This window comes from Phoca vitulina, unplaced genomic scaffold (assembly GCF_004348235.1).
Source record: "Phoca vitulina isolate PV1807 unplaced genomic scaffold, GSC_HSeal_1.0 scaffold29, whole genome shotgun sequence".
Classification (NCBI taxonomy): Eukaryota; Metazoa; Chordata; class Mammalia; order Carnivora; family Phocidae; genus Phoca; species Phoca vitulina.
In genome coordinates this window covers 14,484,463-14,499,689 of record NW_022589732.1, presented here as the reverse complement: position 1 = coordinate 14,499,689, position 15,227 = coordinate 14,484,463, and the positions used below count along the sequence as shown (strand labels likewise).

Sequence of the window (15,227 nt, the reverse complement as noted above, 5' to 3'; positions counted from 1 at the left end):
AGGAAGAAGAGGAATTTGGTCAGTAGAGTTCCCCCCATCTTCCTAATGATCAGTCTCTTGAACTGCCTGAGAAGGGCCCCCAAAGACGAGGAAGACTTTCAGCAGCTACAGTGCGCCTGGTGCATTCAGTGCTCTAATCAGATAAGTAACCCAAGCCCCACCCAGACCGACAGTTGCCTCCCAACCTGCCAACTACCCTGACACAAACCATTTTCACAGCTCGGTGGGGGAGCAGTATGAACTTTTTCCAAAGTTGTCCCTCACGGGCAGCAGTGGTCTGAGTCACCCACCCAGGGTGGGAAAGAAAAGTGTGATATTAGTCAGGGGAGTGTTAGGAGACTGGTCACAGCACCTCTTTTTCCATTTCAGGAGTGAGCTCCGCCTCCCCTAGGAACCACCTAAGTTATTAGTCACAGCTGTGGGCTACAGGGGTCTGCAAGGGCCACTCAGCCACCCACGAAAGTTGTGGGTCGGGGAGGAGACGCCCCGTCCCGCTCTCCGGCAGGGGCCGCAGATCCCAGATTCCACAGGCCTCTCCCAGCACTCCATCTTGCTTCCTGCCAGGAGGAGGGGCCGAGGAGGAGGGCCCCCGAGTCTGGAAAGGCCCCAGGGGGCGGAAGCCGTTTGACAGCAGGTAAAGCCAGGTGGAAATCTCCAAGGGAGGGAAAAAAATGAAAGGCGGCAGGGTGAAACGAAAGAGGAAAGAGGACTCGCGGTCATGAATTATTGCATAAAGAAATATAAAGAAAACTACCCGGTGTTTGAGAGTGCCAGAGGTGTGAGCAGAAGTAGAAATGCCTAGGAAGGAAGGAGGAGACCGGGAGACGAGTGGCCAGGAAGACAAGTGGACAAAAGAGCCAGACTCGGGGAGCGCGGGGGGAGGGTGGCGAGTGAGGCAGGTCTCAGGGTGAGGAGAAGTATTAGAAAGGTGAACAACGCGGCTCAAGTAAGAATCCCTGGGAGGAAAGGCGGGGAATCCGTACGGGAGCGCGCCAGCCCATAGGCCAGACTGGGGAGGCCTAAAAAGGAGCTGAGAGCAAGGCTGTCAACGTGAGGGGCGACAGCCTGCTGAGTGAAAGGGGCCATCAGACACCCTAACAACTATCATTTACTGAGCGCCTACTGTGGGTCATACGCTGCGCTAGGCACTTTACAAATACCACCTCGCTGAATCAAACAACAAACCCGCAAGGCAGGCATTATTATGATTGCCCCCATTTTATAGATGAAGAAACTGAGGCCCACAGAAGCTTGGGAGCTCGCTCAAGGTCACAGAGTGAGGGAATCGGGATTCGAACCCATGGCCATCTGGCTCTAGAGCCCACGCGCAAAGCCACAGGCAGCTAGCCGGCGAAGGGGAGCCACTGAGATGTCTCCTGACCCCGCTCCCCACCCCAGGCCCAGCGCGCTCACCCGGACAAGGTTGCTGACGGCCGCCTGCACGGCGGCCACGGGCGCGGTGAGGTCAGGGATGGCTTTGCCGTCCACCTCGCCTTCCTCGTGCATGATTACCAGGTGCGAGATCTGCTGCGCCACCGGCTCCAAGATGCTCTCGATCGTGCGCGTATGAAACACCGGCATCGCGGCGGCTAGCGGGGCGGCGAACCGCGGGCTACAGAGAATTGGGAACGGCGGGGCCGGGAACCCGCTGAAAGACCGACTGCAAGCAGCAACTACGGAGACCGGGCTTCCCTCGGCGTAACCAGCCCTGCGGGCGCCCCGCCCCATCGCGTCGCCGCGCCCAATGGTAGCACCGCTCAGACCGGGGCCGCCACGCCTATTGGTCCCGCTTCGAGATGCTCCGCCTCCGCCACAGCGCCGCCAAGACCCCGCCCCGCCCCCATTCCCAAGGGAGGGGCCTGGGATTGGGGCTGCGCCGCCGGGATTGCAACCGGATTCCGGAGTCCTAACGCGGGGCGCTCCTTATAAGGGCATGGTGGGAGCGGAGCGTGCGGCTGGAATCAGTGGCCCCGCCCCCAGGAGCCACCTCCCGCCTGGGCTCTGCAGAGCTCCGCCCCTCGGCAGAATCACCTCAGCGGGGCGGGGTCTCCTCACCTCCGGCGGCGCTGGAGTCTCAAGAAAACCAGGGAGCCATAGGTCTCCCCGCCCCCTCCTCAACTTTTCCCTTTGCACAATGCCCTCAAAACAGTCTTTCCATTTCTTCTCAGTAATACATGGAAATGCTTTTCGTAAAACATCCAAATAACAAAAGTGCATAGAGAAACATGAGTGTCCCATTCATTCACACACATTCCACCGACTCCCATCCTCAGAGATACTATTAACAGTTTAGTATGTAGCCTTCTAGACTTTTGCCTACTCATTTTCTTGTACATATATATTTCTAAGTAAGTGGGATTTAACATTTCCTGGAATTTGTTATTTTTCCCCTTAATTAAAATCCCCTGGTTATCCTTCACCATTGATAAATATAGATCTACTTCATTCTTTTTTAGTGGCTGCATGGTATTCCATTGCATGAAATCAATTTACATAACTGATTTCCTAGTAATGGACATTTAGGTTGAATTCTGCTTTTCAGTATTAAAAAACAATTCTGCATGAGCATCATTGTCCTTGTCTCTGTATTGTGCGCGTGTGTATTTCTGTAGGACAGATACCTAGAAAGGAAGTGAAAATGAAAAAAGTATATACATTTTACATTTTGATACAACCAAATTACTAATCTTCTCACAGTGCACTTTGTGTATATCTTGTGAATGTCTTCCTCGTCTGAGATTCTCTCTTGCCCAAGTTTCCCATGCGAGGTAACACTTTCACTAATACGTCCAAGCTGAAGATCCTCAAATCAAATGAAAATATTTCTCGAGGTGCCCGGGTGGCTCAGTTAAGTGTCTGCCTTCGGCTCAGGTCATGATCTCAGGGTCCTGAGATCGAGTCCCATATTGGGGGGGGGGGGTCCCTGCTCAGCAGGGAGTCTGCTTCCCCTCTCCTACTCCCTCTACCCCTCCCCCTACTAATCCTCTCTGTCTCTTTCTCAAATGAATAAATAAAATCATTTTTAAAAAGGGAAAAAAAGAAAATATTTCTCAAGGCCCCAGATTTTGCAAGAGGCTAAACTGTGTGTTTTAAGCTAACATTTATTTAGTACTCCGTAAGTTCTAGGCACTGTATAAGCCCTTACTCAAATTGAGGTAGATGCAGTGTATACTATTTTATTCTCCCCCATTTTACAGATAAGGAAACTAAAGTCTGTAGTTTATCCAAAATTTCACAAGGGTCAAGCTACCCAATTTGTGGGACCCAGTGCAAAATGAAATGTGGATCCTCTTGTTCAAAAAGCAGGGAAAACTGCTGTTAACGACACTAAAATAGGGGCACCTGGGTGGTGCAGTCATTAAGCATCCAACTCTTGGTTTCCGCTCAGGTTGTGATCTCAGGGTTGTGAGATCAAGCGTCTGCTGGAGACTCTCTCTCCCTCTCCCTCTGCCCCTCTCCGCTCTCTAAATTAAATAAATCTTTTTAAAAAAAATTCCAAAATATAAAATTTGTTCCCTTCTTTGGCAGCCTTTCTCTCAACCTGTAATGGTATTTTTTATTTGCTATTTAACATCACATTAATCTGATCAGAGAGCTACCTTTTAGGTGAATACAGAACCCCCACAGGAACTTGGGGGCCTACGCAACCCACTGGCTGCCTGGAGCCCCCACCCCTGCCAGCAGCTAGACTGACATACTGTTCCCAGCTAGAGGCAAGGAAGCCAAGCCAGGCATCTCCCCTTCCCACAGGCCTTCCTCCACAACCACAGCAGATGCATGACCTCAGAAGGCATCTTTTCCTCCACAAGGAGGCTTGCTCAGTAACTGGATCAAGGGGGAAAGACGCCCATTGCCATCTAACAACTGCCAAACATGCTTTGGCACTGAGCTTGAGTTGAGAATGGCCACCATAATGCTCACCCCTAGACACTATGGGGAGCACACTGGAAATCCTGCCCAAGAGCAGAAACCAGCTGTGATCACTGGACAGGAGTGGGGAGGGGGAGGTGACGTGGGGTGGGAATAGGGGACCAAGATATTGGGGGAGCTGACATATTGACAGTCTCCAAAAACCACTGGTGGAGTTTCTCTTTCGAGCTTTTGCCTACATTTCTTTCCCAACTAGAAAGCTCTCTCTGCTTGTCTAAGTCTTAACCTACTGTGGTAGGTAAAATTCTAAGATGTCTGCCTAGAATTCCTATCCTTGGTATAATCCACAAGACTGCGAATGTAATGGATTTTACCTCCATGGTGATGTTTGATATAGCACAGTTGACCTTAAAATAGGGAGATTATCCAGGCAAGTCTGACCTAATCACATCAGCCCCTTTAAAGCAGAGAGTTTTCTTCAGCTGGTCACAGAAGAAGAAGTTAAAAATTAGAACCACAAGAAAGATTTTACAAACTGTCACTGGATTAAAGATGCAGGAGGCCACATGTCAGGGAATGTAGGCAGCCTCTAGTTGCTATGAGTGGACCCTGGCTGACAGACAGCAGGGAAACGTGGAGCTCATTCCCACAGCTGCAAGGAACTAAATTCTTCCAACAAGAAGTATGATCCTGAAACAGATTTTCCCCCAGAGCCCCCAGACTAGAACTCAGTCCATTCGACATCTTGATTTTAGACTGTGATACTGAGCACTGAACCCAACCATACCATGCAGGACGAATGTCTGACGTTTACAATTGTGAGATAATACATGAGTGCTGTGAGGAATTTGTTACATTGCAATAGAATACTAATGTGCCTACCTTCAAGGCCTACTTCTAGTCCTTTCTATATGACTTCCCACCACAAAACCCTGGCATAAACTATTGGTACAAATCCTTTTTCCTTCATAACACTTGCCATAAATGTCCTTTTATCACATGACCATTTTACATTTCTCTCCTATTACAGAGACTGCTAGATGTCCCCAATATTTGTTCTAGTCTTTCTCCACAGGAACAGAACCCCAGATTTATAGATGAGCATTTAGCCACACCATTCCAATTTGACACATGGCGAGTTAGAAAGCTTTGGTTTTTCTCAACTCTAAAACAGGGATAATAATCTTTTCAATCTTTTTTATCTTTTTTTTTACGATTTTATTTATTTATTTGACAGCACAAGCAGGGGGAGCTGCAGGCAGAGGGAGAGGCAGACTCCCCACTAACCAGGGAGCCCAACTTGGGGCTCGATCCCAGGACCCTGGGATCATGACCTGAGCAGAAGGCAGATGCCACCCAGGCATCCCTCAGTCTTTTTTAATACAAAGGGCTTAGCACATAGTCAGCACAAGAAAGACGTTAACCAAGGTCAGTCCACAGCTGGCATTGGACTAAGAACCATGATGCAACTAAGTCACAAATAATGTGGTAAAGACCATATGGTCATGTACTAACCAAGAAGAAATCACCATGGCCCTAAGGATAAGAAAGGTTTATGGGACAGTGGAACTAAATCTGGCCACAAAGGAAGAATAATGTTTGGTTAGGCAGACAAGAGGCAGATATTCCAGAATGAGCAAGGCCTGGAGGTGGGAGCACATTCCGGGACAGTGATTACAATACAGTAGTCTACATTTACTCACGGGGGAATGCATTCCAAGACTCCCAGTGGATGCCCGAAACTGCAGATACTATCGAACCCTCTATACACTATTTTTTCCTATAAAGTTTAATTTATAAATTAGGCACAGGAAGAGATTCACAACAATAACTAACAATGAAATAAACAATTATAACAATATACTACAATAAAAGTTTGTGCATGTGGTCTTTCTCTCAAAATATCTTACTGTATGATATTCGCCATTCCTATTGTAATGCTATGAAATGATCAAATGCCTACGTGATGAGATGAATGAGGGGAATGGCAGGCGCTGTGATGAAGCACAGGCGACTATCCACCTTCCGCCATTTGTCAGAGGAAGATCAGCTGCTTCCACAGTTGACTGTGGATAAGTGAAACCCCTGAAGGTGAAACTTTGGATGACGGGGACTACTGTCATCAGAGTACAGTGAACGTTCACACAGCTCAAAGATAAGAAGGAAGGTAAATTTCCACAAGATTATAATCTACCAAGGTTAAGGACTGTGTGACGTTTTCTCGTGGTCGCAGCCGGCTCAGCATCACCCTGCCATATAATTAGTCTGAAGGCCACTAATGATAGGGAACCTCGTAAGAGATGTAAAAATTTAGCATTTCTCAGTTAAAAATAATTGGGGAAGAGTTTTGGATGGTGGCAATTATTTTACACCGTGCCCGTTGGCATGGGGAACTTTAGATTCTTAGTCTACAGCAGTTCTCTGCGATAGGTGGAAAGCCAGAAGTACAGCTCTCTTTTATTACACAGACTGGGAAATTGAGACATAGTAGCAACTGTCAGTAGGAATACAGTTTGTGAAAATTTTAATCAAGGAGAGAGCTGGATATAAAATCTGAGTCTTCTGTATTTAGTTGTATTTATTTGTTTAGTTTCTGTGCTCTCCTCCTGATTCGCTTTCAGGCTGCTCTACTTCAGTCATGTGTCTAAGGGTTGGCTTACACCTTCTCAGTACTCTCTAGTATACTTCACACCCACACGAGTAAGTCTACAACTCACACACACACACACACTGCATCCCCCAATTCGCACAGAGGGACCTTCACTATTCAGACTACCTCACCAACCTCTTCCCCACACTGTCCCCACATCAGAACCACACAGTACCTCAATTAGAAAGTCTTCCTTTTCTTCCCTAAGTGCTGCATGTACACCACACCCCGCCCCCTACCCCCACCCAAAACCACAACCACTTCCCCCATCACTTTGAAAACAACCGGGATCTTCTTTTCTTTTTTTACCCCATCTTTATTGAGGTATAATTAACAAAACATATAGGTATATATACATATTTTTGTGTGTGTGTGTATATATATATGCATGCATGTACACATAGTGTACAACATAATGTTTTGATATAATATACATTGTGAAATGATTACCACAATTAAGCTATTTCACACATTCATCATCTCATACAGTTACCATTCTTTCCTGTGTGTGAGAATACTTAAGATCTACTCTCCTAGAAAATGTCAAGTATACAATGCATTATTAACTCTAGTCACCATGCTATACATTAGGTCTCTAGAACTTACTCCATCTGATAACTGAAAGTTTGCACCCTTTGACAAACATCTCCCCATTTCTCCCACTCCCCCCCCCACACCCCATCCCCTAGTTATCACCCTTATTTCTTTTTTCTTTTTTTTTTAATTTTTAAAACCTGAGTACAGTTGACACACAATGTTACATTAGTTTCAGGTGTACAACACAGTGACCCCACAAGTTTCTACATGATGCTCTGCTCACCACACATGTAGCCACCGGCTGCCACCATACCACACTGTTACAGTATCAGTGGCTATATTCCTTATGCATACCTTTTATTCCCACACCCTTTCTACCCTCTTTCTGAGTTCAACTTCTTTAGATTCCACATATCGTGTAGTATTTTATCTTTGTGTGTCTGGCTTATATCACTCAGCATCACCTCCTCCAGGTTCATCCATACTGCCACAAATGAAAGAATCTACTTCTTTGTTAAGGGTAAATAATATTCCACTCTATACATATACCATACTTTCTTTACTCTTTGACAAGCACTTAAATTGTTCCATGTCCTGACTATTGTGAATAATGCTGCAATGAACGTGGGAGTACAGACATCTCTTCAAGATCTAGATTTCATTTCTTTTGGATATATACCCTGAATTGGGATTGCATTTTCCAAAGAAGACATCCAAGCAGCCAACAGGTATATGAAAAAGTGCTCAATGTCACTAATAATCAGGGAAATGTAAATCAAAACCACATTGAGATATCACTTCACATCTGTTAGGATGGCTAATATCAAAAAGTCAAAAAATAAATAAGTGTTGATGAGGATGTGGAGAAAAATGAATCCTTATTCACTGTTGGGAATGTAAATTGGTACAGGCATTATGGAAAACAGAAGGGAGGTTCCTCAAAAAATCAAAAATAGAACTACCTTATGATCTTGCTCTTCTCCTTTTTGAGCAATTTTTTAAAAAATTCAATGTGGATTTAAATCATTTTCAGCTTCACACTTTTTCCGGTGTTCTATTTTATTGCACTTCAACCTTCTACATTGTGTGAGAAAGCTACAAAGAAGGCTATTAAAAATTATGTAAAATTTCAGCTCCCAGAGATAACCACTAACAACATTTTAATATAGTCCCTTTCAGCCTTTTTTCTGCTCATATATATTTTTATGTTTGTGTTCATTTTTTTCTCATACACATTTTTTATTGAGATAATTTATACACCATAAAATTCACCCTTTTAAAGTATAGTGTTTAATTTTTATTTCTGCTATTTTCACCTTACCATTATTATATCAAGAACATATGTTCATGACGTTGGATATTCTTCAAAATTTGACTTTATGTAGTTAGTTTATAGCCATATTACATTTAAAGTGTGCAAGAATCAACCCAAAACCATAAGATACCTAGGAATAGGGCGCCTGGGTGGCTCAGTTGGTTAAGCGACTGCCCTCGGCTCAGGTCATGATCCTGGAGTCCCGGGATCGAGTCCCGCATCGGGCTCCCTGCTCAGCGGAGAGTCTGCTTCTCCCTCTCCCGCTCCCCCCTCTTGTGCTCTCTCTCTCTCTCATTCTCTCTCTCAAATAAAAAAAAAAAAAAAATCTTAAAAAAAAAAAAAAGATACCTAGGAATAAAGCTAACCAAAGAGGCAAAGGATCTGTACTCAGAAAACTATAAAATACTCATGAAAGAAATTGAGGAAGACACAAAGAAATGGAAAAATGTTCCATGCTCATGGATTGGAAGAACAGATATTGTGAAAATGTCTATGTTACCTAGAGCCATCTACACATTTACTGCAATCCCTATCAAAATACCATCAACTTTTTTCAAAGAAATGGAACAAATAATCCTAAAATTTGTATGGAACCAGAAAAGACCCCAAATAGCCAGAGGAATGTTGAAAAAGAAAAGCAAAGCTGGTGGCATCACAATTCCGGACTTCCAGCTCTACTACAAAGCTGTCATGATCAAGACAGTACGGTACTGGCACAAAAACAGACACATAGATCAATGGAACAGAACAGAGAGCCCAGAAATGGACCTTCAACTCTATGGTCAACTAATCTTTGACAAAGCAGGAAAGAATGTCCAATGGAAAAAAGACAGTCTCTTCAACAAATGGTGTTGGGATAATTGGACAGCTGCATGCAGAAGAATGAAACTGGACCATTTCTTTACACCACACACAAAAATAGACTCAAAATGGTTGAAAGACCTAAATGTGAGACAGGAATCCGTCAAAATCCTTGAGGAGAACACAGGCAGCAACCTCTTCGACCTCAGCCACAGCAACTTCTTCCTAGAAACATTGCCAAAGGCAAGGGAAGCAGGGGCAAAATGAACTATTGGGACTTCATCAAGATAAAAAGCTTTTGCACAGCAAAGGAAACAGTCAACAAAACCAAAAGACAACTGACAGAATGGGAGAAGATATTTGCAAATAACATATCAGATAAAGGGCTAGTATCCAAAATCTATAAAGAACTTATCAAACTCAACACCCAAAGAACAAATAATCCAATCAAGAAATTGGCAGAAGACAGGAACAGACATTTCTGCAAAGACATCCAAATGGCCAACAGACACATGAAAAAGTGCTCAACATCGCTCGGCATCAGGGAAATACAAATCAAAACCTCAATAAGATACCACCTCACACCAGTCAGAATGGCTAAGATTAACAAGTCAGGAAACAACAGATGTTGGCGAGGATGCGGAGAAAGGGGAACCCTCCTATACTGTTGGTGGGAATGCAAGCTGGTGCAGCCACTCTGGAAAACAGTATGGAGGTTCCTCAAAAAGTTGAAAATAGAGATACCCTACGACCCAGCAATTGCACCACTGGGTATTTACCCCAAAGCTCCAAATGTAGTGATCCCGTGGATGGAACTGGAGGGTATTATGCTGAGTGAAATAAGTCAATCAGATAAAGATAAGTATCATATGATCTCACTGATATGAGGATTTTGAGAAACAAGACAGAGGATCACAGGAGAAGGGAGAGAAAAATGAAACAAGACAAAACCAGAGAGGGAGACAAACCCCTTAATCTCAGGAAACAAACTGAGGGTTGCTGGAGGGGAGGGGGGGTGGGAGGGATGGGGTGGCTGGGTGATGGACACTGGGGAGGGTATGTACTATGGTGAGCACTGTGAATTGTGTAAGACTGATGAATCACAGACCTGTACCCCTGAAACAAACAATACATTATACGTTAATAAAAAATTTTTTAAAAAATGAAGTGTGCAAGAATCATAATTTATTTAAATATCTTCTTATTGGACATTTATGTTTCCTCCAACTTTTCATTATTATAAATAATGCTTTGACATTATTTATTTTTATAGGCATTGAATTATTATTTTAACACATTTGTTACTTATGAGAGGGGCAAACACCATTGGTTGCCTACCCAATAGGACTTCGCTCCTTCATCCTTAGCTTATAGAATCTCAAGTTTGAAGAGGTATATTAGCCATCTATTGTTGTCTATAAATTACTCCAAAACAACAATCCTTTATTCTCTCTCATGTTTTCTGTGCCTTAAGAATTTGGAAGTGGCTTGGCTGGGAGGTTCTAGTTGAGAGTCTCTCATAAGGTTGCAGTCGGCTAGAGTCATCTCCAAAGCTCCTTCAGTCACATGTTTGATACCTAGATTGGAAAGATGAGGAGAGCTGGGGGCTTAAATGGTAGAGCCTTTCAAGAAGCTCTTTCTATTTCTACATGGTCCGCCCCAATTATCTCTCAAGCATGCCAACTTCAGGGTAGCCAGACTTCTTATACAGGACTCCATACTACAAAAGCGCATCTCTCAAGAGATCAAGAGCTAGGCAGAAGCTGTCTCATCTTCTCTAACCTAGTCTTGCAAGTCACAAATAGCATTTCCCACCTGAGTCATGCATAGGCCTACCCAGATTTCAGAAAGGGAACATAGAGAAGTGTCAATGTCCCATTTAAGGAGAACATTTGGGAAGTCTAACCTGCCAGAAGAGGCAGACGTGCTCAGAAAAGGTGGAACCCTACCCAGACCTAAGGGATGAACCATGCTTTGTCTGAACCAAGTATGCTAATCCCACTCTTTGTTGTTAGTATAAAAGACACTGCTAGCTGTCCACCCAAAATTTATTTCCCCTTCCTCCTTTCAGAGCCCAGCTAAACATACTAAATTACCCAGGCACTCTTGCAACTAGGATAGCCAAGTAATAAATTCAGCCTTAATGAAACTAAGCTAAGAGATCTGGGAAACCTTTCATTTTCCTGATGTAGGTCCTTGCCCCTTTCTGATGCACAAGAATACAGCTCCAGGGATAGTGCCTGGATAGGCATGGGCCAATCAATACTGTCTATCTACCTGCTCAGAGTGATTGATTCAGGAATGAGCATTTGATCCAATTTGGCCCAATATGAGAAAGACTGACTCCCAGGTTTACAAGCTCCCAAAGACATGCTTTCTTTTTCCCCTCAAGGCATGATGTGAGAATAGGAAGCATCTGCAATCATTCTGCTTTCGTTAGGGGAAAGTTTGGAGCTCCGAGGAACACCGTAGGAGCTTGAATTGGAAGGCAATGTCAACAAGTGAGAGAGAGACAGAGAAATATGTCTGCAGTGAAATTTTTATACTGGACTCAATCCTCACCTAAAGCCAGACTGACCTCAGGATTTTTCAGTTACTGAATGTATTAGTCAGGGCTCTCTTAAGGAACAGAGCCAATAGGAAAGAAAGAGATTTATTGTAAGGAATTGGCTTATGCCATTACAGAGGAGGGCAAGTCCCAAGATCTGCAGAATGATTGGCAATCTGGAGACCCAGGAGAGCAATGTTTTAGTTCTAGTCTAAGTGTGAAGGCCTAAGAACCAGAAGAGCTGATGGTGTAATTCCTGTCAAAGGCCGACAGCCTCAAGACCAGGAAAAGCCCATGTTTCAGTTTTAGTCTGGAGACAGGAAACAAGCTAATGTCCCAGTTGGAAGGTAGTCAGGAAAGAAAGAAGTCTCTCTTACTTGGGGGAGAGTCACCCTTTTTGTTTCATTCAGGCCTTCAATTGATTGGATGAGGCCCAGTCACATTAGAGAGGGCAATACTGCTTTATAATAAGTTGGTAAATTTATTTTTTATTTATATGTATTTATTTATTTATTTATTTATTTATTTTTATTTACCTATTTTATTCTATTTTTAAAGGTTTTTATTTTTCAAGTAATCTCTACACCCAACGTGGGGCTCGAACTCACAACCTTGAGATCGAGAGTCCCATGCTCTACTGACTGAGCTAACCAGTTGCCCTATTAGGTTTTTTGGTTTTTTTAAAGATTTTTTATTTACTTATTTGAGAGAGACAGAGATTGCAACAGAGATAGTGAGAGAGAGCACAAGCAGGGTGGAGAGGGAAAAGTAGGCTCTCCACCGAGCAGGGAGCCCGATGACGTGGGGCTCGATCTCAGGACCTGAGATCATGACGCGAGCTGAAGGCAGACGCTTAACGACTGAGCCACCCAGGCACCCCCTTTGTTTGTTTTTTAAGTACACTTTATGCCCAATGTGGGGTTTGAACTCATGACCCCGCGATCAAGAGTGCATGCTCTACTGACTGAGCCAGCCAGGCGCCCCCAGTCTACCAATTTAAATATTAATCTCATCCAAGAACACTCTTCACAGAAATACCCAGAATAATGTTACAGGGAAGCTACTCTGTTTCAGACTATGCCAGGTGAACCAGAACAGTGAATAAGACAGAGCTTCCTGTCTAACAACATGTGTAGGGAGACCATTGCTTTTTTTTTTTTTTTTTAATTTCCTTAAGTAATCTCTATGCCCAATGTGAGGCTCAAACTCATGCAACCCTGAGATCAAGAGTTGCACCTTCCACTGACTGACCCAGCCAGGGATCCCAAGACCATTGCTTTTTTTTTTTTTTTTTTGAGAAATGGTATTAAAGTATAACATTCATATGACCACAAGTTCGTTGACATCTTGACTGCAACCTCATGAGAAACTCCAAACCAGAACCACCCTTATAAGCTGCTTCTAAGTCCTTGACCCACAGACATTTATGTGAGGTAATAACCATTTTTGTTGTTTTGTTGTTGTTGTTTAGAGATTTTATTTATTTATTTGAGAGAGGAAGTGAGAGAGCAGAGGGAGACAAAGTGGCAGAGGGAGAAGCAGGCTCCCCGCTGAGCAGGGAGCCCAATGCAGGGCTCCATCCCAGGACCCTGGGTCACCACCCGAGCCAAAGGCAGACACTTAACCGAATGAGCCACCCAGGCACCCCTATTTTTTCTTGTTTGATGCCATTAAGATTACAGGTAATTTTTTACACAGGACTGTGTAATGTAATATACCCCTTCCCCAGATATATACACTAATCTGACTTCTATCATCATGACAGGTTAGCTTTGCCTATTCTTGAAATTTATATAAAGGAATTCATACAGTATGCACTCTTTTGTTCTTGGCTTCTACTCACCATCATTATCTGTGAGATTCATCACATGCTTATATCTAGCAATAGTCTGTTCTTTGTTATTGTCCTATAAATATACCAAAATGTATCCTTTCTATGGTGGTGGACATTTTTTTTTCACATTTTGACTATATAAATAAAACTTCTATGAACATTCATATAAGTCTTTTAGTTGGATACATATATACTCTTTTTTCTTGGAAGCCATTTTTAAAATGTAGTATTTCTTGCTTCTAACTTTCCCATACTACTGCCTACTCTGATATTTTATTTATTAGTTTGTCCTGCTGGGTTTTTTTTAGAGATTTAATTTATTTATTTGACAGAGAGCGAGAGCACAAGCAGGGGGAGTGGAAGCCCCATGCGGGGCTCAATCCTAGGACCCTGGGATCACGACCTGAGCGGAAGGCAGATGCTTAAGACTGAGTTCTTTTGAAAATGACTGAAAACTCAATCTCCTCTTTTAAACATCTCCAAACAACCTTTAATTTGTAAATCTTAACTACTTACAATGGCAAAGGAATAATCAGAGGACATTGTTTTCTTAGCTGTGTGGAGAATGAGTTCTATCTCTCTCATTCCCATGGGTTTTTGTAATCCATCAAATGGAACTTTCAGTCCTGGATTTTTATGTACAAAGAACTTCTTTCAGCAATGTTTTTGCAGATCCCAGAATTATGCTAGTGAGTAAAACTACTACATAACAAAATTGATGAATGGTTCATTTTGCATATGCCAGCAATTCTCAAATGCTTTGGTCTCAGGACCTCTATACACTTCTAAAAATTATTGAGGACCCCAAAGATCTTTTGTTTATGTGATTATATTTATCAATATTTACTGCTTTAAAGTAATTGATAAAACTTTTACATATTTATTAATTCATTTTTAAAATAATGATAAACCTATCATGTGTTAACATAAATAACATATTTTTGTGAAAAATAATGTGGTGTCTCTGTAAGTGTCCCTGTAAGTGTCTCAAACACTCAAAGTCCCTGGACTACACTTTGAGAACCACTGGTCCATGCAATGAGTTCTTTGCCCTATCATATTATTTTGTAGCAATTATCTTTTATTTTGACTTTCCAGGATCACATCCATCTTTATTTGGTGACAAAACCCTTCTTTCCTTTTTTTTTTTTTTTTGAGTTTCTTTTTTATTACGTCAGTTAGCCAGCATATAGTATATGATAAGTTATTGTTGTAGTGTTCAACGATTCATTAGTTGCGTGTGACACCCAGTACTCATCCCAACACATGCCCTCCTTAATACCCATCACCTGGTTACCCCATCGTCCCATCCCCTCCCTTCTGTAACCCTCAGTTTGTTTCCCGGAGTCCAGAGTCTCTCATGGTTTGTCTCCCTCTCTGATTTCCTCCCATTCAGTTTTCCCTCCCTTCCCCTGTGGTTCTCCACTCTATTACTTATGTTCCACATATGAAAACCCTTCTTTCCTCAAGAGAACCTATTCAAGATGGTTCAGATAAAGCTGAGTACACCCCTCTTCTCATTCAGTGATAAGCATGTGACCTATGATTGGCTAGAGATTCTTGGGAACTCTCATGCTGAGCTATTAGGAAATTATTTCTCTCTCAATACCCCCCCCCCCTTTCTCTCTCTTTCCTTCTCTCTGTCTTCCCTCTCTACCCCAGGTTGCAAATC

At 43.1% G+C, this 15,227-nt stretch overlaps 1 protein-coding gene across 2 annotated transcripts in view; it reads right to left on the bottom strand.

Moving 5' to 3' along the window:
* The window catches only part of VCL (vinculin), a 111,951-nt gene extending 110,233 nt beyond the window's left edge, over positions 1-1,718 (bottom strand). The window contains exon 1 of one of the 2 annotated variants that reach the window (XM_032423528.1): positions 1,414-1,718. In XM_032423528.1, coding sequence (XP_032279419.1) covers positions 1,414-1,581 — 168 coding nt within the window. In that variant the 5' untranslated portion in view covers positions 1,582-1,718. The remainder of the gene's footprint in view (positions 1-1,413) is intronic. The other variant, XM_032423530.1, reaches the window with a different exon arrangement.
* Between the last annotated feature and the right edge of the window lie 13,509 nt (positions 1,719-15,227).